The sequence below is a fragment of the Trachypithecus francoisi genome, unplaced genomic scaffold, assembly GCF_009764315.1.
Source record: "Trachypithecus francoisi isolate TF-2019V2 unplaced genomic scaffold, Tfra_2.0 Lachesis_group17, whole genome shotgun sequence".
Classification (NCBI taxonomy): domain Eukaryota; kingdom Metazoa; phylum Chordata; class Mammalia; order Primates; family Cercopithecidae; genus Trachypithecus; species Trachypithecus francoisi.
The window spans coordinates 63,137-89,333 of record NW_022681462.1 but is presented as its reverse complement, the minus strand read 5'-3'; the positions used below and the strand labels follow the sequence as shown (position 1 = coordinate 89,333).

General features: G+C 42.2%; 1 protein-coding gene across 2 annotated transcripts; it reads left to right on the top strand.

The window, feature by feature from the left end:
• Nucleotides 1–2,371: 2,371 nt before the first annotated feature.
• LOC117062918 (60S ribosomal protein L23a-like) lies at nucleotides 2,372–9,608 on the top strand. 2 transcript variants are annotated; one of them, XM_033176779.1, is made up of 2 exons: nucleotides 2,372–2,495; nucleotides 9,094–9,608. In XM_033176779.1, the coding sequence occupies exons 1-2, from the start codon at nucleotides 2,487–2,489 to the stop codon at nucleotides 9,562–9,564; spliced, it is 480 nt and encodes a 159-aa protein (XP_033032670.1). In that variant the 5' UTR covers nucleotides 2,372–2,486; the 3' UTR covers nucleotides 9,565–9,608. The 2 variants fall into 2 exon arrangements, with proteins under 2 accessions (XP_033032670.1, XP_033032671.1); XM_033176780.1 differs by lacking the exon at nucleotides 2,372–2,495 and adding an exon at nucleotides 2,929–3,274.
• The last annotated feature ends 16,589 nt before the right edge of the window (nucleotides 9,609–26,197 follow it).

The following is a 26,197-nucleotide window of genomic DNA, read 5'->3' as shown; positions in this document are numbered from 1 at the left end:
AAAATGTTAAGGGCAGCCAGAGAAAGGTCGAGTTACCCACCAAGGGAAGCCCATCACACTAACAGCAGATCTCTTGGCAGAAACACTACAAGCCAGAAGAGAGTGGGGGCCAATATTCAACATTCTTAAAGAAAAGAATTTTCAACCCAGAATTTCATATCCAGCTAAACTAAGCATCATAAGTGAAGGAGAAATAAAATCCTTTACAGACAAGCAAATGCTGAGAGATTTTGTCATCACCAGGCCTGCCCTACAAGAGCTCCTGAAGGAAGCACTAAACATGGAAAGGAACAACCAGTACCAGACACTGCAAAAACATGCCAAAATGTAAAGACCATCGATGCTAGGAAGAAACTGCATCAACTAACAAGCAAAATAACCAGCTAACATCACAATGACAGGATCAAATTCAGACATAACAATATCAACCTTAAATGTAAATGGGCTAAATGCTCCAATTAAAAGACATAGACTGGCAAATTGGATAAAGAATCAAGACTCACCAGTGTACTGTATTCAGGAGACCCATCTTACATGCAGAGACACACATAGGCTAAGAATAAAGGGATGGAGGAAGATCTACCAAGCAAAAGGAAAACAAAAAAAGGCAGGGGTTGCAATCCTAGTCTCTGATAAAACAAACTTTAAACCAACAAAGATCAAAAGAGACAAGGCCATTACATAATAGTAAAAGGATCAATTCAACAAGAAGAGCTAACTGGCCGGGCGCGGTGGCTCAAGCCTGTAATCCCAGCACTTTGGGAGGCCGAGACGGGCGGATCACGAGGTCAGGAGATCGAGACCATCCTGGCTAACACGGTGAAACCCCATCTCTACTAAAAAAATCTACAAAAATCTAGCCGTGCGAGGTGGCGGGCGCCTGTAGTCCCAGCTACTCGGGAGGCTGAGGCAGGAGAATGGCGTAAACCCGGGAGGCGGAGCTTGCAGTGAGCTGAGATCCGGCCACTGTACTCCAGCCTGGGTGACAGAGCGAGACTCCGTCTCAAAAAAAAAAAAAAAAAAAAAAAAAAAGAAGAGCTAACTATCCTAAATATATATGCACCCAATACAGGAGCACCCAGATTCATAATTCCTAAACAGTATAATTGTGAATTAGCGATGAACATATTTTTGAAAGTTCTTTAAGAGATTCAAGCAAGCACCCAGGTTTGAGAGCCATTGACACAAGGCAATCCTGTCACTCACAGATGAAGCCGTTAAGACATCCAGATCAGTCGGAGCTGATAGTCACTGCACACTGGCAGATGTGCCATGGGCACTGCTGGTTGTTATGACCACCATCTTTTCTCATTGGTCAATGGCCATCCTGTGTCCATAATGATGGTTAGTGTCCATGATGAAAATTTCAAATACAATTATATTTTGCAGCTAATGAGTAGTAACATTGAATTAGCGCTAAGAATCTTCCTGCCATGAAGTCAGTTGTGTGTTCTGTACATTCCCTGACCCTCACTTTTTGTGTAAAGTTTTGTTTATTACCTGATGAATAGAACAAAACTTGTTTTTGCCCATTAAACAGGTAATTCATGTTTTTGAAAGATAAGCATTATGTTTCCTTTATCACTTCTAATAATTCAACTCTGTAGTCCTGATCAGTGTGGCTTACAAACTGGAAGACAAAGGACATTTTAAAAAACCTAATAGCTAAGTTAGTTTTTGAAGCTATTAATATTGCTAAAAATATTGCTATAGAAAAGAGAAAAAAGCATGCTGAATGGAACTCTGTTCTTAGAGATTTCTCCTGAAAAACTCACATGTTATTTCTTCTCACCTCCATCGGCAAAAAAAAAAAAAAAAGCTATGTGGTCATGCAAAAATTTAAGTAGATGGGTTGGAATAGTCAGAATACATTCATAAAACCTGAACTGAAAATATTTGGAGAACAGCACCAATGACTATCGTGAATGCCAACATGCATCCCTAACAACCCCTAACAATCTCCAAACTTTTTATGTCTTGCAAAGTATTAGAACTTCCTATCTGAGGCCATACCACTCAGAGGGACTGCAAAATACATAATGACATCTCCTTTAGGATGTCCTTAGAGAATTCAAGGAAAAGAAGTTAAATAATTTAAAAAGTGCTTTTGGGCACAGCTATTTAGCAGTAGGGGGTAAGATTAGAGATAGATTGTAAAGATAATAGTAGGGTTAGGGTTAGGATTAGGGTCTGGGTCAGAGTCAGGGTCAGAAGTATGGTTAGAGGTGGGGTCATGGTCAGGGTCAAGGTCAGCGTCAGGGTCAAAGTCAGGGTCAGAATTAGGGACCAGGGTAGGGATCAGGGTTTAGGGTCAGGGTCAAAGTCTAGAGACAGGACTGGGGTTAGGATTAGAATCAGAGCTTTGTTCTCCTCAGGGCCCACCTGAGGAGAGGCCATGGCTTTGGAGCACCTGGTAGTGTGTCCACAGTGAAGACCAGAGTTTTGTTGTCCTCAAGACTGACCTGGGGAGACGTGGCTGTGGCCCAATGAGGAAGGTGAGGCAAAAGCTTCCTGTCTGCCCCCGTGTGCTAAAGAGGGAGCTCTGCCATGGGCTTTACTTCACACATTATGTTCTACAAGTCTTGTTTTACAAAAGGATCCCTTCCTCGAGGCTTTGGTTACTCATCATCATAGCGTGTCATAACATATGGTAAGATTTGGGTTTGCTTCAGCTGGGAGATCTTGGTATAGAGAAAGGAGAAATACTTAGAGCCACCTCAGGACAGTTGGGATGAAAGCTGGGGATGGGCGGAGGCTGGAGGAAACATGTGCACCCCCTGTAAACACTTTTATTCATATTTTCATTACTCATTTTTCTTACAGTGTTAAAGTAGTGAAAATGGTATTGAAAAATTGAAAAGTAGGCATATTAAAACTTGCAACATTATTTAAGTCTAAATATTTGTACCTCATGAAAATTTTTTATTTTGTTGAGAAAGTCTAAGGTTAATTGGCAGCATATTTTAATAGTAGATAGAATAATGTCTGTTTTATAAACATTGACATCCTACATTACATGTGTGAACCCTGAAAATCTGAGACAGGTCTCATATTTTTTAGAAAGTTTATTTTGCCAAGTTTGAGGATGCACCTGTGATGCCTCCGCAGGAGGTCCTGACAACACAGGCCTAAGGTGGTTGGGGGCCCAGCTTGGTTTTACACACTTTAGGGAGACATGAGACATCAATCAATATGTGAAAGATGTACCTTGGTTCAGTCCAGAAAGGTGAGACAACTTGAAGAGAAGGCCAGACAGGGAGCTTCCAGGTCATAGGTAGGTAAGAGACAAATGGTTTCATTCTTTCGAGTTGCCGGTTACCCTCTTCCGATGAGGCACTCAGATACGCATTTCTCTCGGTGAGCAGACGGGTGACTTTGGACAGAATGGGAGGTGGGTTTGCCGTCAGCAGCCCCAGCTTGACTTTCCCTTTAGCTTAGTGATTTTGGGTCCCCAAGGTTGATTTTCCTTTCACAAAGTCTAACATGTTTTCCTATGAGCATTAAGTATTCATTGTGTATTTTATTACACAAGGCACGGATTTTTAAAAACATCAACTTCATGACTAGCTATATAGACATAACTACATAGAGGTTCCACTAAATTTGGAAACATTCCAGAGTTTTGGTTTCTAATACTTCTTTGTGATTCTTTAAAAGGTAAAGTATTTTTTTTCCATAAAACATAGGAACATCTAAAATCACCCGTAGAACGTCCTGCAATTTTTTTTCTCTAGTTTCCCCATTTTCTGCAAAGCCTCATTGAGGAAATTGACTTTGAATATCCTTTTACACTCTTTTGTTTTTAGAAAGTTTTGTGGTAAAACATTGAATCTTCATGGTCACAAGTTCTGTTCACATTCTTTCTTTCTTTGAATATTTTTTCCCAGTGGCCAATATTTGATTCTGTTGTATTATGGCTAAAAGGTAGGCATGGAACAAAATAAAGACAAGAAGTCTTTGGAAGAAGTGATCCAGTCACAATGAATCAATTTGCCATTGGAACATATTTTTACAAAGTCACTCTTTTGAAAATATTTAGTCATGAATTGAAAGAGAGTCTGGTAGGTTATTTTTTTTCCTGGTCTAAGGTGAACAGCATTTTGGAGAATGAACCCAGGATACAACCACAGCACAAGAAAAAAATATGATAAATAAGTTTACACATATGTGTTACCACTGTAACAGAAAACATGTAAAGAACATTTATTTTGATTTATATATCAGTCTGCATTGTTTAATTTTTTTGTGTCATAAATGCTGTTTTTCAAAAAACAGGACTAGTTAACAATGTCAATTACCAGTGATTCATGGTATAAATAATTAGGGAAATGTTTGAAAAATATAACAATGTTTTAAATATAGTTATATTTTATAGCAGCTTTGACTTACACAGAAATTGCAAAAAAGAAAAAATGCAGAGATTTCCCTTGTAGCTTCAACCTACTTTCCTCTCTTATTAACATCTTCTGTCAGTGTGTCTCACATGGCTTATTAATATCTTACATAATGTGTCACAGTTAATGAACAAATACTGATAGACTATTATTAACTAAAATTCATATTTCATTAGGATTCCCTTAGTTCCATCTTACCCTGACCCATCCAGGATCCTGCATGACATGTAATCATCACATAGGCAGCTCCTGGATGTGACAGTGTGTCCGGCTTTCCATCTCATGATGACCTTGACAGTATTGAGGAGGATTGGTCAGGAATTTTGTAGAATGTCCCCCATTGTGATTAAACATGGAATTTTTCTTATAATTAGACTGGGGTTCTGGGTCTGGAAGAAGTAGATCACAGAGGTGAAGTGCTACTCTTGTCACTTCATTTTCTCAAGGTGAACTGTTGCCTTTGATGTTCACTTGGATCGTTTGGCGGAGCTAGTTTGTCAGGTTTCTCCACTGTGACATTATTTTCCTCCTTGCCCATACTGCACGTGTTCTTTTGGAGCAAGTCATTATGCGGAGCCCACACTTACAGAGTGAGGAGCTCCACCTTCTTGATGGCTGGCTGTCTACCTCAATTATTTGGAGTTGTTTTGCAAAGGAGATTTCTATTCAACTCCATTTGCTTATTCACCTATGTATACAAACACAGACACCTAGATAATTACTTAAAGCTTTAGTTACTATTCAGCACTACAGCATTATGTTGCACAATTCATTCCTGTGTTGGTCATGGGTAGCTCTTTTTATTGGCTCCTGTTTTTCTTTTAACAAAAGAATTAATTTTTATTTTTATTACATATTTTAATTTTTTTCGTACATACTTACTTTCTGATACTTCAAGATTATCCTGGTTCATATATTTACTGTCCCAGTTCTAGTACCAGACATTTCTTCAAAGAGCCTGATTCCTTTGAGAATGGTAGGAAAACTTATATCTGACTGCTGAACGAGCACATTGTATCTTGTCCCTCCTTAGCAATGCTAGGAAGTATATGTGTATATCTAACAGACCTATACATACCTAATTATAAAGGTTTCTATATGGAACTGTATGTATCTACATTAAACCAAATGTAAGTTTATGTTGATGTCTCCACCTCTGATGTACTATCACATGAATCATTCTAGCCTTCTCCCTTTGCTAATTTGTAACCTCCCACTTCAACAGTGAGAGACCGGGTTGCTACCATCTGCAACTTATATAAGTTATTGTTTCATTCCAGATACAGATACTGTGGTTTTACAGTTGTTCACAATTACCCCGTTGGAAAGAACTTTATAAAATGGAATCCAGTGGTGAAGTATAGTTCACGTGTCTTCAGTCTACAGATTCTATTCATTTTTGAAGTGACTTAGGTCAACACCATTTTCCCTACACCTTCATTGAGTTTTTTCCTACGTTTGTGTCTTAGTCCGTTTTGTGCTTCTGTAACAGAATACCTGAGGCTGGGTAATTTATAAGTAAAAAAGGTCCATTTGGTTCACAATACTGGTGGCTGGAATGTCTGAGATTGGGCAGTTGCATCTGGTAGAGTCACAGTCTTTTTCACCTCATGGTGGAAAGTGGAAGGGGAGCAGAGGGTGCACCAGAGATCACATAGCAAGAGCGACAGCAGGAGGAAGGCCAAGGAAGCCAGACTCTTTTTAACTACCTACTCCTGCAGGAATTAATCCATTCCTGTGAGAGCAGAACTCACTCACCCCCATGGAGGACATTAACCTATTCATGAGGGTTCCATCCCCATGACCCAACCACCTTCCACTGGGCCCCACCGCCCCACACTGCCACACTGGGGGTCAAATTTCAACACAAGTTTTTTCGGGGACAAACCACATCCAAACCATAGTAATTTGTAGCATAATTTCTTCACATGATGTATTCTGCGTTGGGATACTCCACATCCTGAATAATTTTATTTAATTTGAATAGAGTTTGGCTCTATTACACCCATTTGGCTGTAAAATTCTGCATGTTTTGACAAATGTGTAGTGGCAGGTATCCACTATTAAAGTTTCATATGGAATGCTTCAACCCCCCAACCCATGGAGCCAATGGCTTCCCATCTGTGTAGTCTGCCTTCTGCAGTGTCTCATTAAATGAAGTCACACTGTGTATTCTCCTCAGACTGTCTTCTTCCACTTAGCAATGTGCATACAAGATTCACTCATGTCTTTGTGTGAGTTGATAGCTTGTTCCTTTCTATGGCTAAATAGTATTCCATTGTATGAATATTCCACAATTTGGTTATGCATTTGGGGGAGCAAAACCTTCCTCTTCTAACTTTTTTCCAGGGTTGGAGACCTTCAAATTAACTGACAATAGATACATTAACAGGAGAGACAATATTTGGCTTCTTATTCCGCAAATATCATTGTAGGACAAAATTCATCAGATGACAGGATCCAGTTTACAAACAGGTAAAACTAGCCCAAAGACAAGAAACTAGACTAGAATCTGATAACCCTCAAGGGCTATAGATTTCCTTTTATTTATTTAAATTTTTTATTATACTTTAAGTTCTAGGGTACATGTGCACAACGTGCAGGTTTGTTACGTAGGTATACATGTGCCATGTTGGTTTGTTGCACCCATCTACTTGTCATTTACATTACGTTTAGTTTTCCTCAAAGAAGTTTTTTTTTGAGACAGGGTCTGGTTCTGTCTCCCAGGCTGCAGTGCAAAGGTGCAATCTCAGCTCACTGTAACCTCTGCCTTCTGGGTGCAAGTGATCCTCCCTCCTCAGCCTCCTGATTAGCTAGGACTATAGGCACATGCCATCATGCCCGTCTAATTTTTTTATTTTTAGTAGACACGAGGTTTCACCATGTTGCCCAGGCTGGTCTTGAACTCCTGGCCTCCCAAAGTGCTGGAATTATAGGCATGTGCCATCATGCCCATCCGACTTATAGTTTTCCATTGAAACAAAATTTATCTCTGTAGTAACCATCATTTTTGATCATAGATAATCAGAGTAAGATTATTCTTGTTTCAAAAATAAGTCTAGCTTTGTTAGATTTTGCCTGATCATTTATGTAAGTGCAGCAAGAACAAGAGCTGACCACATAGGTGCTTTCAAGCTTCGTTGCTGCAAGTTTTCATACAGAATCTCAGGTTGGACTTTTAAAGGCCTTATTGAAGCTAAAAGCCAAGCCAAGAACATACTATCAAATTTCAGCTGCAGTCCTTATAGCTTTATGTGAATTCCTCTCTGCTTCAGGCGCTCAAAATAGCCCCAAATTCCTGGGCCTACAAGGAAATGACCTTTCTTACTAATCTGTAAGGTTGTGAACCCCAAAATCCAGGTATCAGACTGGCTTTTCTCAGAGTGCTTTGTAAGCATTGGCTCCATACAAGTCAACCTTAGTTCCTTACAATTGCTTGTCATAACTGGTCTGAGGTACACTTCCTAAATATGATATTTCAGTAAAAGCCTTGATAATATAGCCAAAGTTTCCAATTCTGTCCTGTTACAAGGTGAACAGATACTTACTGGACTTTTGCTAACAACTATATTTTCATAAAAGTAAGAGTATTCAGTAAGAATTTCAAAATTCTAGAGAAATCAGGTGGGGAAAAAAGATAAATCCTCCATTTCTGTTTACAAAAACATAATCTACTAAATTGTTGTGAGTTAGAGATAGCTTAAGAGTTTGCCAGGCACGGTGGCTCAAACCTGTAATCCCAACACTTTGGGAGGCCCAGACGGGTGGATCACGAGGTCAGGAGATCGAGACCATCCTGGCTAACACGGTGAAACCCCGTCTCTACTAAAAAAAAAAATGCAAAAAACTAGCCAGGCAAGGTGGCAGGCGCCTGTAGTCCCAGCTACTCGGGAGGCTGAGGCAGGAGAATGGTGTAAACCCAGGAGGCGGAGCTTGCAGTAAGCTGAGATCCGGCCACTGCACTCCAGCCTGGGCGACAGAGCGCGACTCCGTCTAAAAAAAAAAAAGATTTGGAGGCTGGGCGTGGTGGCTCATTCCTGTAATTCCAGCACTTTGGGAGGCTGAGATGGGCGGATCACGAGGTCAGGAGACCAAGACCACCCTGGCTAACACGGTGAAGCCCCATTTCTACTAAAAAGTACAAGAAATTAGCCGGCGTGGTGGCGGGCACCTGTAGTCCTAGCTACTGGGGAGGCTGAGGCAGGAGAATGGCATCCACCCAGGAGGCAGAGCTTGCAGTGAGCTGAGATTGCACCACTGCACTCCAGCCTGGGTGACAGAGCGAGACTCTGTCTCAAAAAAATACAAAAAAGAACAAAAAAAAAAAACAAAAAAAACAAGAGTTAGCTTAAGAGAAAGAGATTTCTTTTTTTTCTTTCTTTTTTTTTTTTGAGAATGAGTGTCGCTCCGTCTCAGTTTCTCAGTGTGGTAGGCAAAAACATGTTTATTAACAGGCCAAAATATCTAGTTTCTCTGTAAAAATAAGAAGCCAAAAGTATATAAACTTGAATTACTTATGTTCAGTAATTAATGTTTTAGTATTTTATCTTATTGATAAATGATCTAGATATTTAATGGAAATATTTTACTTAGCTTAACTTTAAGGTTAAAAATTACCAAAAGTATTTTGGAAACTACTATTAGGCAGATTTACTGTAAAAAACTTATTAATGAAATAATGTTTTTCGCTTTTCACAAGATGGCACCAAAAGTGAAGAAGGAAGCTCCTGCCCCTCCTAAAGCCGAAGCCAAAGCAAAGGCTTTAAAAGCCAGGAAGGCAGTGTTGAAATGTGTCCACAACCCCCCAGAAAAGAAGATCTGCACCTCCTCCACCTTCCAGCATCCCAAGACACTGCGACTCCGGAGGCAGCCCAGATATCCTGGGAAGAGTGCCCCCCAGAGAAACAAGCTTGACCACCATGCTGTCATCAAGTTTCCACTGACCACTGAGTCAGCCATGAAGAAGATAGAAGACAACAACACGCTTGTGTTCACTGTCAATGTTAAAGCCAAAGAGCACCGGATCAAACAGACTGTGAAGAAGCTCTGGGATGTGGATGTGGCCATGGTCAACATCCTGATTCGGTCTGATGGAGAGAAGAAGGCATATGTTCGACTGGCTCCTGATTACAGTGCTTTGGATGTTGCCAACAAACTTGGGATAATCTAAACTGAGTCCAGCTGACTGATTCTAAATAGATGTATATCTTTTCATCATAAAAAAAGGGAAATAATGTTTTTCATAAGAATGACGACTTAAAATCTTAAAGCTTATAGGTTTGATTCTAATTATCTAGTAAGTATAATATTAGCTTCTTGTAAGCACTCAAGGAGAATAGAAACTTGTTTGTTGGCCGGGCACGGTGGCTCACACCTGTAATCCCAGCACTTTGGGAGGCCGAGGTGGGGGGATCACAAGGTCAGGAGATCAAGACCATCCTGGTGAACACGGTGAAACCCCGTCTCTACTGAAAACACAAAAAATTAGCCAGGCGTGGTGGTGGGCGCCTGTAGTCCCAGCTTCTAGGGAGGCTGAGGCAGCAGAATGACGTTAACCCAGGAGGCGGCAGAGCTTGCAGTGAGAGGAGATTGAACCACTGCACTCCAGCCTGGGCGACAGAGTGAGACTCCGTCTCAAAAAAAAAAAAAACAAAAAAAAAAAAAAAAAAACCTCTTTGTTCTTTATAAATTGCTCAGACTCAGGTACTTCTTCCTAGCAGTACAAAAATGGACTAATACAGGCAGCATCCAATTGCTTGAGAGCCCAGATAGAACAAAAAGGAAGAGGAAAGATGAATTATCTCCTTCTGAAACTGAAGCATCCTTCTCTTGCCTTTGACATCAGAACTTCAGGGTCTCAGGCCTTTGGCCTCAGAATGAGAGTTATACCATTGGCTTAACTGATTCTGAGTCCTTTGGACATGGACTGAGCATTGCTACCAGCTTTCCTGGTTCCCCAACTTGGAGACAGCCTATCGTGGACTTTCTCTGCCTCCATAATTATGTGAACCTTCTACATCTGTCTATCTACATATATCCTACGGATTGTGCCTTTCTGGGGAACACTGACTAATGTGATTACAATAATACAAAATTCACTAGTTTATATGGAAGACTTTGTTTTTGTCTTTACCCCATTTGATGTTTGTATTATAACTGTGTTTCTGGAAAATGGAACAAGTTTTTATCTTCTTCATATGAGGGCTAAAGTTTTTTCTCACCAATATTTTTGGAGATTTTTAAGATTTTCAAGATTTTCTTTTGACATATAATCTTATGAAGCTGAGAATTAAATTTTGTGAGTTTTTTTTTCTATTTTATTTTTCAGCCTCAGGTGTTTGCTTTTGCAGATCCTTGAGCACATTGACAGCCTCCAAGGCATGGAGTGGGGTGCCTAAAGTTTCAGTGATTATAGGGAGTTGAGAGACTCAATTAGGAAAGGAAAGGTCTAAAGGAGGCAATTTGGAAGATCAAAATTTTCTCAAAAGAAACATTAAAGTTCTAAATAATTCTTGGTAAAGTCATGCAAACAGGAAAGGAAGTAGATAGAATTAGTTCATATTGGTAGAACACACAGTCAGCAGAGGTTTGAGAAGGGAGAATTTAGTCAACTGAGAAGTTCCCATGAAAGGAGCAAGAGCAAGATCACAGAGACACCTAAAACAAAAAGCCAGGAATAACTTCCAACCCAACAGGAGAACAGAGAGGCCTCAAAACCAAAGCTAGGATAAGAAACTTCTAGCCCAAGAGTTACCTTTCAGACAAAGAAGCCTGAGATTCCAACCCAGCTTCAGAGAGTACTCACTCAAAATTGTTACTCAAACTGTAGACTTTTTGATGACTTAGCCATGCATGCAAAAGGCATTTCGTAAGGTGGCTCAGAAGATGGAGCCCCCATATCCAAAGATAGCCAAGGAGAAAGACCCCTGTTGCCAGAGCCAGTGGGCAAAGGCAACAGAGAAAGAGACAAGGGTTCTTATGGGATGACACCCTTGCAGATTTAGACTTATGCAAACTCCTGAGAGCTGGCAGGATGACAGCCATAAATGGGGTACCAACATTTCTACTCATTGGATTACAAGTTCTCAGGCATCCAAAATGATTAACAAAATGAAGATTTCTAGGGCTTCTGTGGGAGAGTATGGAAGGTCTTTTTGAACTTTTAAATGCTGTCAAATGAAGAATGATGAGCTTCATAAATTCGGAGAGATTTCATTATATTTTTGTTTTTCTGAGTCAGAGTTTCACTCTTGTTGCCAAGGCTGGAGTACAGTGGAGTGATCTTGGCTCACTGCAGGCTGCACCTCCCAGGTTCAAGCGATTATCCCGCCTCATCCTCCCTAGTAGCAGGGACTGCAGGCATGCGCCACCATACTCAGCTAATTTTTGTATTTTTAGTAGAGACGGGGTTTCACCATGTTGGCCAGGATGGTCTCGATCTCTTGGTCTCACGTGATCCACCCGCCTCGGCTTCCCAAAGTGCTTTGATTATAGGCATGAGCCACTGCACCCAGTGAGAGATTTATCTCCTATAAAGGGTTGCAGCCTGCAGGATAGTTCTGACAGGCTAGGAAGCATAACCTCCAGCCAGAAGTCAGAAACGGACACTTCAAGGGAGAGGTAAAGGAAATAGTAATTTATACTGAGTGGCGTGGCCAAATACACATATTTAATAAGCTCTAGGAGGAGTCATGCATATTTCTGAAAGGAGAAATGCATGCATGCGCAATTGAGTTTCTTGCTCCTTCATGGGTCCAATGTACAAAAAAATAGCAGTGTTAGCATGATCCCAGGGTGGAGTTTTCAGCCCTCTGACATTAAAAGATGAAGCAGAGGATATGAAAATTCACTCTGTGCATCCTGTGTATGCTGTCAGAACCTCTCCGTCATGGGTGGTCTCTTATCAGGCAAGAGAGGAGAGGCAGCTTCAGGCAGTTGGTTGAAATCAGTGGTGGAGTCTTTTGAAAGGCTTGTTTCTGTTAAATCCTTAGGGAAGAAAGCCTCATCATGGTTAGCAAAGGAGGGGGTATAACGAGGTGTATCTGACCCCTGTCATCCCATCCTGCCCAACTTGTAATAGGGGAAGAAAAATAATTTTCTCTCTACCTTTACAGAATTCTAAGATGGGACCCTCTGTAAATATGAGAACTCAGTTTTGAAAGTCACTCTGGGATCCCCTCAGCCAAGAGTGGGTCTGTTCAGTCATTTGGAAGCTTACGATTTCATTTTCATTTATCAGTGCTAATGGGAATGAGTAGGCTGTCTTCCTGGCAGCTGAATTTGAAAGAAACTCCTTGGATGGGGTTAATGGCAGCTGTATTTTCTGGGAGCTCTGCTATAATTAGATAAAGTAAGTTCTGGTAAGATTTCTTTCTTTATCTTCGGTATCTCAAATGTTTTCATTTAAATAATCTTTATAACAACTCTTTTTTTTTTTTTTTTTTTTTTTTTGAGACAGAGTCTTGCTCTGTTGCCCAGGCTGGAGTGCAGTGGCATGATCTTGGCTCACTGCAAGCTCCACCTCCCAGGTTTATGCCATTCTTCTGCCTCAGCCTCCTGAGTAGCTGGGACTACAGGTGCTCGCCACTACACCCGGCTAATTTTTTTTGTATTTTTTTTTTTTTTAGTAGAGACGAGGTTTCATCATGTTAGCCAGTATGGTCTCGATCTCCTGACCTCGTGATCCACCTGCCTCGGCCTCCCAAAGTGCTGGGATTACAGGCTTGAGCCACCGCGCCCGGCCCCTAAGACAACTCTTGATGTCTGAGTGGGTTCCCACACAGTCATCTGTTGTAAGACTTTCTGATTCCTTTTTTTCCTTTGGTCATTATAAATAGGGCTTCTGTACATAATTGCATGGTAACTTTTGTTTGGAAATAATATCAAAGTAGCTATCAAAATACTTATGAATGTGATTTTTGGATTGTAAGGTGAGACTTGTTTAGCTTTGGGAAAAACTACCCAACTTGTAATAGGGGAGGAAAAATAATTTTCTCTCTACTTTTACGGAATTCTTAGATGGGACCCTCTGTAACAAATTATAGATTAAAATGAGAAAAAAGTAGACAAGTTTAAAAACATGTATACCTTATGGATACATGGGAGATACTCAGGGAAAAATGAGTAAATCCCCAGCAGGTGGCTTTCAATTCAAGTGTAAATGCTCTCTTCAACTTAAAGAAGATTTGAGGCTCAGTAGTGGGGAGGTAACAAGCAAAAGCACAGTAGACAAGGGTAAGTTTTCTTACACAGACTTAACTCCATGCGTTCTGCGTTGATAAGACTCTTTAGTAATTTAGTAATCCTTATCTTCTTGGTTGGTGCCGAGAGAGAGAGAGAGAGAGAGAGAGAGAGAGAGAGAGAGAGAGAGAGAGAGAGAGAGAGAGAGAGAGAGAGAGATCTTTTAAATGGGGATTTCTTTTATAGATGTAAATTTTCCTCACACAAGGGTAACTTCTACTCTGTTTTCAGAACTTCCTTTTTTAGCATTTTTTTCAAAGTAATCAGCTCAGAATAATTCTTATGTCAAAGGGACATATTTTGGGGTAGCATATTCTGGTTTCCTACCATCATATTTTGGGGTAGCATATTCTGGTCTTACACACTGTCTTCCACCAGCAATGAAAAGAGCTCTTGTTTTTCCTCCAGCAATTTGTCATTTTTTTAGAGTTTAGCGGTTCTAACAGATATAGACCAGCTGTGCTATCTCATTGTGGTTTTCAATTCTCTAGTACGTTGAGCATCTTTTTGTATGTTTACTTGCCATCCATAGATCGTCTTTGGTGAGGTGTCTGTTCAGATCTGTGTGCATTTTTAACTGAGCTGTTTAACTTACTGTTTAGTTTCAAGAATTTTGTATATATTTTGAATACAGGTTCTTTCTCAGATCTGTATTTTGCAAATGTTTTTTTCAATATATGGCTTGTCTTCTTGTTCCCTTAACAAGGTCTTTTCCAGAGTATAAACTGTAAATATTAAGAAATCCACATTGTCATTTCTTCTGTGTATATCAACCTTGTGTGTCATTTGTTAAAATTCATTACCAAACCCAAAGGCACATAGCTTTTCTTCCATAGTTTCTTCTAGAAATTGTATAGTTGCATTTTTAGTGTAAGGATGATTTTGAGTGATTATTTGTGAAAGTTGTAAAGTTTTCATCTACATGCATATCATTTCCTATGGTTTCCAATAATCGTTCCCTCACTATTTTTGGGAAAGACACAGGGGTAGTGGGCTCTGTTAGAGCAGATAGACGGCTAGACATGAAGAGGAGGGGGAGCTCCTGAAAAAGGGAAAGTCTGGGAAGGCTCACCTGGAGGGAACACGAAAAATTCCCATTTAGTGGCATCTCTAATGCTGGAGTGGATGGGCACTTGTCAATTGTGGGTAGGAGGGAGAAGAGGTACCTATGCAGAAAGAAACACCCTAGAAATCCTGCTAAGATGCCCCAGTCATCATTCACTCTGCAGTAATAATGTCACAATATTGGTAGCTACATGCTGATAAGGAGCATGCTGAGGGAGCGCTGTCCCGGGTGGAGAGGTGTGGAGAGACGCTGTGATACAGAGCGGGTCCTTTTCTTCTGGGCTCCTGGTTTTAAATCTTTTTTTTTCTAATAGCTTGAAAGATTGTTTTTGTGTCTTCATTAAAAGATTAAAGACTATGGGCCAGACCCAAACTAATTCCATTGGCATCAGAGAGAAGGATTCTTTACATATTTATCTATAGGCATAATGATTTTTTTTTTTTTTTTTTTGCTGAACTATCTGGTTAGTCAAATCATACATTAGAAAAGTAATATTAAAAATTAAAAAATAAAAAATGTATCTGTAAACCTATCCCCCTTCCATTCCAGTCTTTGTCTCTGTGTAATTTTAGAACCTTGAGCCATGATGTACATAGAATTTCTATTCTTTTAATATCTTGCTACTTCATTGTTTTAATGTTTAATCTTTGGGTTGATGTATCACAGGTTACTTGACCATTTCTTACAGGGGTTTAGTTTTTTCTTTTCCTTTAACTCTAATGTAAATTTGAGTGTTTGGCTGGTAGTTTTAGCAGGATTTAAGGCAGAGCCTCAGTTAGGGCCATGGATTGATCTATGGTCCCTAGTTTGAGGAGGGAGGTGGCAATCTGCCCTTTCTTCTAAAATGGATATGTTAAATCACAATGGACATTTACTTGATTTTGAGCACTTGGGACTCCCCTGGGGTTCACTGGTATTGCAAGGTCAGGACTGGGGATCTCCTGCTGGAGAGGCCCCCAGCATGCCCAGTGCAGGGTCCTGAGCACGTTGCTGCAGGACTGAAGCCCTGGGCTTTGTCCTCCAGCAGCCGTCGCTCTGGGAAGAACTGGCTGCTCCAGGAATGAGGTCTATGCTCTGAAACCCACAGTCAGCAGATCAGCAAAGGTCAGCACAGACGACCTTATTATATGAATCATTCATTTAACAAGCATTCATGGAATACACACTCCGTGCAGTTGGAACTTACAGTGGAGGGCCATCAGCTCACTGTTGTCTGAGCAGAGCTTGATGTCTGGGTCCCTGTTGAACTTAGAGTGGAAGGCCATCAGCTCAGTGTTGTCTGAGCAGAGCTTAGTCTCTGGCTCCCTGTTGTAGCCTCCGCTCCTAGGAGGTGCACAGTGAGTGTTGGGGAACCCTCAACAGGCACAGTTGCCAAACAAGGACCCCTCCCAAGGGCGTCAGCCCTGGGCGCTGAGCTCTGAAAAGGAGGAAGGCATTCCTAGGGCTGACTTTCTTTCTGGATACTGAGCTCCGCACAGAGAGAAACTCTTCCACGTTCACTGCAGTGAAGTTCATAAAACAAATAACACTTTAGAGACTGGGGCCTGCATTCCCCAGAATTTCCATGGCCAAAGGTGGTGGCTGCACCATGCGACTGGAGTCTGCGTTCCCCAGAATTTCTGTGGCTACAGGTGGTGTCTGCATCACGCAACTGGTGTCTATGTTCCCTGGAATTTCCGTGGCCATAGGTGGTGGCTGTACCATGTGAATGAGGGTCTGTGTTCTCTGGAATTTCCATGGCCATAGGTGGTGGCTGTACCATGCGACTGGGGTCTGCGTTCCCCAGAATTTCTGTGGCTGCAGGCTGTGGCTGCACCATGTGACTGGGGTCTGCATTCCTTGGAATTTCAATGGCCATATATGGTGGCTGTACCATGTGACTGAGGGTCTACATTCCCTGGAATTTCCGTGGCCATAGATGGTGGCTGTACCATGTGTCTGAGGGTCTGCGTTCCCTGGAATTTCTGTAGTTGCAGATGGTGGCTGTACCATACAACTGGGGCCTGCATTCCCTGGAATTTCCATGGCCACAGGCGGTGGCTGCACCATGCTCAGGTCCTGTCTCAGGAGTTGGTGCCATTCTCTCTGTTACTCCCTCACCTGACACAGAGCGGCAGTTCCTGGCCTTATCACTCCCAGGAAACACACAGGCATCTGTTTTGGATCCTTGTTTTATTTCCCCATCATCTTTGTCATCAAAGGGAAATTCACATCCCTATGAAGCTGGAAATGGTGTGGGGCCCCCTGGTGGTCTTTCCAAGGCATTATCAGCAGGTAAACTAGATCTTATGGGCCAGTGTACCTGAAATGAAAACAGAAAGGTAAGTCGTGTCACTAAGCTTTGCTGTGAGATTCAGGGTCTTTGTCAGTGACAGAATCATCCAAAGTAAGTTGTTTGTTCACTGCAGATCGACACGGTTAGCTGTGTCGGGATTAAACTTACCCAGTGTCGACAGAGTGTAGCTTAATCCTCACGGAAGGGTGTCAAGTACATTGAAGAATAGCTGCCGAGCCTGCTATTGTCGGGAGAGGGGCAGGTGTGGCTCTCGCTTAGCCCAGTGCTGAAGGAGGCCGGGCTCATGTCAGGCCAGGTGAGCGGGTTGGATTTTTAGCACGCTGGGACGATAAAGCACAAACATCTATTTTTAACTTGTGGGTGACTGCTTCTTCTGTACTGCTTGAGTCTCTGTGGACCTTTCTCTGTTTCCTTCCTGAGGAGTCTGTGCCAGGGTCCCAAGCGTTCTCTGGGATGCACCTCCGCGCCTGCCCACTCAGAAGCCTCCTCCTGGTGGCTGTGGGACTGGGCTGGGCCCACACTGTCAGCATCGTCCGGGTAAGCAAGCCCGTCCCTCTGCACCTCAGTGTTCCCAGCTTCTGAACAGGGCTAATCAACTGACCGTCAGGATTAATGGGGATCAGATGCGCTCATCTCATAGCCCTGCTTGGTAAACAGCCACTTCCACTCTGTCCTCCAAAGTGCTACTCTAGACTTTTTCTTTACCTCCATTTAGCCAGGTGATTCGAGGTGACAGTGACTATCAAAAGGGACGTACAGAGGAAATCAGTGGAAGAGAGCTCGAGGAGCAGACATGGGCGCAGGGAACACAGTGCGGGGAGCACGGGTGCAGGGAGCATAGGCATGGGGAGCACAGATAGGTGTGGGGAGCATGGGTGTGGGGAGGACGGGTGCAGGGAGCACGGGTGCCCGGAGCACAGGGGTGGGGAGCACGGGTGCGGGGAGCATGGGTGCGGGGACCACGGGGCCCGGGAGCACAGGGTATGGAGAGCATGTGTGTGCTTGCTCTGCTCTGACAGATGCTGCCAAGCACGTACTCTGTGCTCAGATGGGTCAGAGCCTCAGTGCCTCTTTTTTAAAAAAATTCTTTCTTTTTTTAAAGATAGGACTTCCTTCTTCCTGGTGGCCCCTTGTAGTCGATACTCTTTTAAGCCTGCTTTTCCAGAGGAAAGCTAGGAAGGATGGCCTCTATAGGTTCCAGTCTGGGCATATCTGGAAGAATGGCCTGTTTTAGGGTTGAGTCTGGCGTATCTGGGGACATCTTTGAACCTCTGCTCAGAGTCCCAGAGCCACCTGTAGAGGCTCCCCAAATGTCTGCTGGGACTTTCCCCTCTGCTCGGGGATGATGAAGAGCCGAACCTCACCCTGCTGCGACCTCTGGGGTCCTCCTTCCTGGAGGGCAGTGCCTTGGTGGCCAGTGTGTGTAGGAGGCTGGGCTGGCACCGTCAGGCTATGCTCTGCAGCGGGGGTTCGTGACACAGCGCATTCTGGTGCTCTGCATCGGGACTGGTGACGTGGGGCATCGTCGTGCACTGTGGACCACATGGGGTGCACAAGAGCCAGACAACTCCTGGAATTCGGAGCCTGGCTCTGCATCAGGCCACCCACATGTCTGTGGCACTTCTGGGGGATTGTGGGGACCGTACGAGTCTGTGTCCCCACCCTCACTGGCTGGACACCTGTGCCAGGCTGGAGCTTTATGTGTCACCATCCCCTGTTTCGAGTTGTGTGAATATTTATTTTCATTACCTATTCTCATAAGCTTTCCTTTTTTAAAAAAAATTCAGAGACAGACTTTGAAGTCCCCTGGCCCCCCCTCTGTGGACCTAATGGTATTGCAGAAATTATGGCTTCAATTATGTGTAATAACTGGGGTTACTTTAAAAGTCATGTAAAGGAACAAGGGGGAGTGGCCATTTCAAGCGGTACATCGTGCTGGATTCTTAAGTGAACATTATCAGGCTTTCAACACTTTTTCTCTTTTTATTGACTTTGGAGAATATAATGGATGCTCAGAAGCTGTTGGAGTTTAGTAACAGGAAGTCATCCTTAAGGAACCATTTAAGCTATTTAAGCAAGGGGACAGTTGGAGTAAATGTAAGTTATGAACACACACTTATTCCAAACCAGAGAAATAAAAGCATCCACTGTGCTGGGGTTGAAACTTGGTTGCTAGTGTGTCTTTCCTGCCCACAGTGACTGTGGCAGTGCTGTGGGCAGGAAATTCTGGAAAGAAGACTTGGTGCCAGTGGTAGTTTTTGTGACGATTCATTTCCTTTCAGCTCAAGTGACTATAGTCTTACTTGCAAATGGCTAGGTCTCCACCAATGGACCACGACATTGACATAGGACAAATGAGAAATGGCCCTTGGGTTTTTAACAAGTATTATTTTTAATGGACACGTTATGGTACTTATCCATGGGATACAGTGTGATATTTCAATACATGTTTATCATGTGTAATTAGCAAATGAGGGTAATTAGCGTGTCCATCTTCTCAGACATTTGTGATTTCTGAATGCTGGGAATATTTAAAATCCTCTCTTCGAGCTGCTTGACAATATACAATAAATTATAAACTATAGTCACCCTACAAGGCTATAGCACACTAAACCTCATTTTTACTATCTAGATGTAGTTTTGGATCCATTAGCCAACCTCTCCCTTTCTGCCCTCCCGCCGCCCTTTCCTGTCTCTAGATTCCACTGTTCTACCTTCAGAGGGTAGAATATCATTTTCCTCATAGAGATCTTCAACCCTCTTGGTTAGACTTCTTCTGAGGTATTTTTAGTTTTATTTGATATTTTTGTAGCTAAATTGGATTGCTTTCTTGATTTCTTTTTCCACTGGCTCATTGTTAGTCTGTAGAAATGTTACTGAGTTTTATATGTTTATTTTGTATTCTGTAACTTTACTGAATTTGTTTATCCGTTCAAAGGGATTTTTGCTGGAGTCTTTTTTTTTTTTTTAATATATAAGAGCATATTGTCTGAAAACAGACAATTAGAGTTCCTCCTTTCCACTTTGGGTGCCCTTGATTTCTTTCTCTTGCCTAACTGCTCTTGACTAGGACGTTCAGTGCTGTGTTGGATAGGAGTGGCACAAGTGGGCGTCCTTGTCTTGTTACAGATGTCAGAGAAAAAGCTCTTAGTGTTTCCCCATTCACCATTATGTTAGCTGTGGGTTTGTCACATATGGCCTTTATTGTGTTGAGGTATGTTTCCTTCAGTGCCTAGTTTGTTGAGAGTTTTTATCATGAAGCAGCATTGAATTTTATCAAATGCTTTTTCTGTGTCTATCGAAATGATATGGTTTTTGTCCTTAATTCTGTTGATGTGATGTAGTGTGTCTATTGATTTGTGTTTATTGAGCAATCCTTGCATCCTGGGGTAAATCCCACTTGATCATGGTGTATAATCTTTTTGACTTCCTGTTGGATTCAGTTTGTTAGTATTTTGTGGAGGATTTTTGCATCTGTGTTCATCAGGGGTAGTGCCGTATAGTTTTCTCTTTTTATTGTGTCCTTGTCTTATTTTGGTATCAGGGTACTGCTGGCCTTGAAGAATCAACTTGGCAGAATTCCCTCCCCTTCAATATTTTTGGAATAGTTTGAGAAGAATTGAAATAAAAATGTGTAGAATTCAGCTATGAAGCCACCTGGTTCTGGGATTTTCTTTGTTGGGAGACTTTTTATTATTACATAGTCATACATGTTACTCGTTATTGGTCTGTTTAGGATTTCCGTTTCTTCTTGGTTCCATCTTGATAAGTTGTACATGTCCAGGAATTGATCCATTTCCTCTAGGTTTTCCAATCTGTTGACATGCAGTTGTTAAAAATAGTCTCTAATGATCCCTTGTATTTCTGTGGTATCAAATGTAATTCTCCTTTTCTGTTTCTAATTTTATTTATTTGGGATTTCTGTTTTTTCTTAGTGTAGCTAATGGTTTGACTATTTTATTTATCTTTTCAAAAAACCAACATTTTTTTCTTCATCTTTCATATTTGTTAGTTTCAATATGATTTACTTCCTCTTTGATCTTTGTTATTTCTTTTCTTCTACCACTTTTGGATTTGATTTGTTCTTGCTCTTCTAGCTCATTGCAGTTCATTGTTAGGTTGTTTATTTTAAATCTGTTTTTTAAAGGTAGGAGTTTATTGTTATAAACTTTCCTCTTAATACTCCTTTTGCTGTATACCATAGGCTTTGATATGTTGTGTTTCCGTTTTCAATTATTTCAAGAAATTTTTAAATTTCCTTCTTAATTTCTTCATTGACCCATTGGCTATTCAAGGGCATATTGTTTAATTTCTATGTATTTATACAGTTTTGAAAGTTCTCCTTGTTGTTGATTTGTTTTCTGTTTGTTTGTTTGTTTATTAAACTTTATGTTCTAGGGTACATGTGCACAATGTGCAGGTTTGTTACATATGTATACATGTTCCAAGTTGGCGTGCTGCACCCATTAACTCGTCATTTACATTAGGTATATCTTGTAATGCTATCCTTTCCCCCTCCCCTCACCCCACAACAGGCCCCGGTGTGTGATGTTCTCCTTCCTGTGTCCAAGTGATCTCACTATTCATTTCCCACGTATGAATGAGAACATGTGGTGTTTGATTTTCTGTCCTTGTGATAGTATGCTGAGAATGATGGTTTCCAGCTGCATCCATATCCCTACAAAGGACATTAACTAATCTTTTTTATGGCTGTATAGTATGCCATGGTGTATATGTGCCACATTTTCTTAATCCAGTCTGTCATTGATGGACATTTGGGTTGGTTCCAAGTCTTTGCTATTGTGAATAGTGCCGCAATAAACATACGTGTGCATGTGTCTTTATAGCAGCATGATTTATAAACCTTTGGGTACATACCCAGTAATGGGATGGCTGGGTCAAATGGTATTTCTAGTTCTAGATCCTTGAGGAATAGCCACACTGTCTTCCACAATGGTTGAACTAGTTGACAGTCCCACTAACAGTGTAAAAGTTTTCCTATTTCTCCACATCCTCTCCAGTACCTGTTGTTTCCTGACTTTTTAATGATCGCCATTCTAACTGGTGTGAGATGGTATCTCATTGTGGTTTTGATTTGCATTTCTCTGATGGCGAGTGATTATGAGCATTTTTTCATGTGTCTACTGGCTGCATAAATGTCTTCTTTTGAGAAGTACTGTTCCTTGTTGTTGATATATAGCTTTATTCTGTTACAGTCTGAGAATATCCTAGATGTTATTTCAATTTTAAAAAATGTATTGAGACTTTTTTTGTAGCCTAGCATGTGGTTGATTCTAGAGAATGTTCCATGTGCTGGGGAGAAGAATGTGCATTTTGTATCTGTTGGATGAAATGTTCTGTAAATGTCTGTTAGGTCCATTTGGTCTACACTGTACTTTCAACTTGATATTTTGTTGTTATTTTCTGTCTAGATGATCTCCAGTGCTGACAGTGGGGTTTTAAAGTCCCTACTATTGTTGTGTTAGTCTCTCTCTCTCTCTCTCTCTCTCTCTCTCTCTCTATATATATATATATATATATATGTGTGTGTGTGTGTGTATGTGTGTGTGTGTGTGTATATTTGAGAAGGAGTTTTGCTCTTGTTGCCTAGGCTGAAGTGCAGAGGTGCAATCTCAACTCATTGCAACCTCCACCTCCTGAGTTCAAGTGATTTTCCTGCCTCAGCCTCCCAAGTAGCTGGGATTACAGGCATGTGCCACCATGCTGGGCTCATTTTTTGTATTAGTAGAGACAGGGTTTCACCATGTTGGCCAGGCTGGTCTTGAACTGCTGACCTCAGGTGATCCACCTGCCTCCACCCCCCAAAGTGCTGGGATTACAGGTGTGAGGCACCACGCCAGACCTCTCTCTCTGTTTAGATCTACTAATATTTGCTTTATATATCTGGGTGCTTTGTTGTTGGGTGCACATATACTCGTAATTGTTATATCCTCTTGCTATGTTGATCTCTTTATTACATAATTACCTTTTTGTCTCCTTTTTACAGTTTTTGACTTAAATTGTGATTGGTCTGAAATAAATATAGCTACTCTTGCTCACTTTTGAGTTTCATTAATGTGGAACCTGTTTTTCCATCCCTTCACATTTAGTCTATGTGTGTCTTTACGGCTGAAGTGAGTTTTTTGTAGGCAGCATATAGTTGGTTTTTCTTGTTTTAAATCCACTCAGCCCATCTATATCTTTTAATTGGAAAGCTTGGGGTTATTTTGCTATTTATATCACAGTCCAGACATTAAGATTTTCTCACTTAAGTTATTTGTACACAAATTAAGAGGAAGTAGAGTTTTTCTTTCATCCTTTTGAAGATAGTGATGGATTATTATTTTGATTTCATGCAAGCGGACTCACCATGCCTGTTGGAATTTTAGAATTTCTTTCCTGTTATTAGGAACAGCAATGATCTGTAATGGGTTCCTGGAATCATCCAGTGATGGTCTGAATATCTTAAAAGTTTCCTTTCATGTCTCATTTTCTCTTTCTTCCCTAGTAACCATGCACCCGGGCAGGAGATGGCCTTACATTTCCTTGGTTTCTTGATGATTTCTTAGGTTTAGTGTTTGACACAGTTGGATTCTGGATAAAATCAGCCCTTCTGGGAAGTGTGTAAGTCAAACAAGGACTTTCTGGTGGCGTTATACAGGTTTCCCATGCCCCATGAGTACAGGAATAGCTCCCTGGGGAAGGAGTATGGGCACATGATGGCAGGGAGCCATTCTTGGATGGTCCCATCGTTCTGCAGGAATTCTCATGCAGGGAGAAGAAGCACGCGGTGACTGAGCTGGTAGGGATTCTGCTGATAGTTTTGATCGTTATGATTTGCTCCTGAAAGGTGATGTGGAATGAAGTGCAATATTTAGAATGCTGACATTCCTTGAAACAAAGATATAGAAAAAATCTTATAATTGCAGGTCCCTTGTAGTTTTCAGCTGCTCTCATGTGGATCCTTTTTCGTCCTTCTGAAATGCTTTCTCAGGAGAGAGCATTGTTCTCTCTATATAGATGAGGAGCCTGGGTTTCAAATGGTTCAGAATTCATCACAGGCATTGGAATCTTTGCTTTCCTGGAACATTTTCTATTCAAGAATAGACCACATGGCCTCTAAAGGCTGGCTCACTCTTTTTTTTGTTTTGTTTTGTTTTTTGAGACGGAATCTCGCTGTGTTGCTCAGGCTGGAGTGCGGTGGCCAGATCTCAGCTCACTGTAAGCTCCGCCTTCTGGGTTTATGCCATTCTCCTGCCTTAGCCTCCCAAGTAGCTGGGACTACAGGCGCCTGCCACCTCGCCCCACTAGTTTTTTGTATTTTTTTAGTCGAGGTGGAGTTTCACCATGTTAGCCAGGATGATCTCGATCTCTTGACCTCGTGATCCGCCCATCTCGGCCTCCCAAAGTGCTGGGGTTCCAGGCTTGAGCCACTGCGCCCGGCTGGCTCACTCTTAACACCACGATTGGGGATCCAGCCTCACCTCTGGAGTGGGTGGCAGGAACTCCACAGCCATCCTGGGTGCTCTAGGGTGGGGTGGCTGAGCTGTGGCAGCCCCTCCCAGCTGAGCAGCAAGGCCCGGGAAAGCTTATTCCATTCCCCTTGGTTCTAACCAGGTAGAGGCTTACGCTGCACATTTCCTTAGCTGGGAAGCTTTAGAACTTTACATTTAACGTCTAATCTGTGATCCAGGGGGTAGATACATGGGTACTCACTGTACAATTCCTACATTTTTTGTATATTAAAAATTTTTTTTATGTGTCATGGATGACAAAAGAAATGCAACCCCTTTGAGTTAGTTTTCTGTATAGCATCTAGAACCAGGAAGCTGGCCAGGGTTTAGTTTCGTTAGAAATCTTAATCTTTCTGGTCAAGAGATGGCATTATTAAACTCTTGGTTGTGTGGTTTCCGGGAAAGAAATATTCGAAATGAGTTCCAGGAATCACCTCTGTGGCGTTTCTACAGGAAAAGTGACCACTCTTGAAGCTTCACTGTCACTAACAAGAATGATTGTGATGGTTTCTAAGCAGTCTCCGGCCAATCTTGAGTTCTTTTATGCAGAGTACTTTTATTCCAAGTGAGGTGCCCTTCTGTTTAATGGTGACCTCCAGTTACTACAGGGATTGCAGCTGCATTTGATGGACGTGAACCTGCTCATCTCTGGCTCCCCAGCTTCACCTCTGGGGTGGATGGAAGGAGCTCCACAGCCATCCTGAGTGTTCTGGGGTGGGAAGTCCCTAGTGGGAGTGGACGGCGCATGGCCGGGACGTTCCTGTCCCATGTTCCACACTGGTGTGTGCTCGTCTCTGCCTTGTTTCCTCCGTTCGTGCGTCTGTGGCGTTTCCTCCCTTCGTGCGTCTGTGGCCTGTTTTCTCCGTGCGTGCCTCAGTGGCGCGTTTCCTCCATTCGTGGGTCTCTGGCCTGTTTTCTCCAAGCGTGCCTCTGTCGCGTTTCCTCCATCCAGGCGTCTGTGGCATTTCTTCCGTCCGTGCGTCAGTGCTGTTTCTGTCGTTCGTGCATTTGTGGCGTTTTCTCCATGTGTTCGTCTGTGGCGCTTTTCCTCCCTCCGTGCGTCTGTGGCGCTTTTCTTCCCTCCGTGCGTCTGTGGTCTGTTTCCTTCGTCCATGCGTCTGTGGTGTTTTCTCCGTCTGTGGATCTGTGACGTTTCCTCTGTGAGTCTGTGACCTGTTTTCTCCGTCCACGCTGAAGGCCGTCGCTTCTCTCTAGTCACCACTTACTGATCGCTCCCTGTGTGCTGAGCCTGTGTCAGGCGTGTGGCGTGTGTCATCTGTGTGGCAGGGGTTTGCGTGACACACAGGGACACACGCTTGGGGAGCCGTAGTGATGGGATCATAGCCACGCAGCTCAGCCCTTGGTCTGAGGGGCTTGGTGCCCATCCAGCTCTTCCCGAAGCAGCCTCGGGGCAGATCCCAGCTCTGCTTTCTCTCCTCGAGGCACCTCATGAAGTAAATTAAGCAAATCGAAAGTAGGAAACAGTTGTGAAATGAGACCTGGTTTCAGGTGTGTGTGGTCATTTCTCTTTACATGTTTACTTCATGTACCCCAAATGATATACTTTTCCACCTGGTACAACAATGAATTACCAGCCATTACTGGTACAAAATTCCTTAAAGGATATTTGAGGAGGGCATAGTCTCAAAAACATGCTTTATTTTCACAGCTGTGATTTGCATGATAA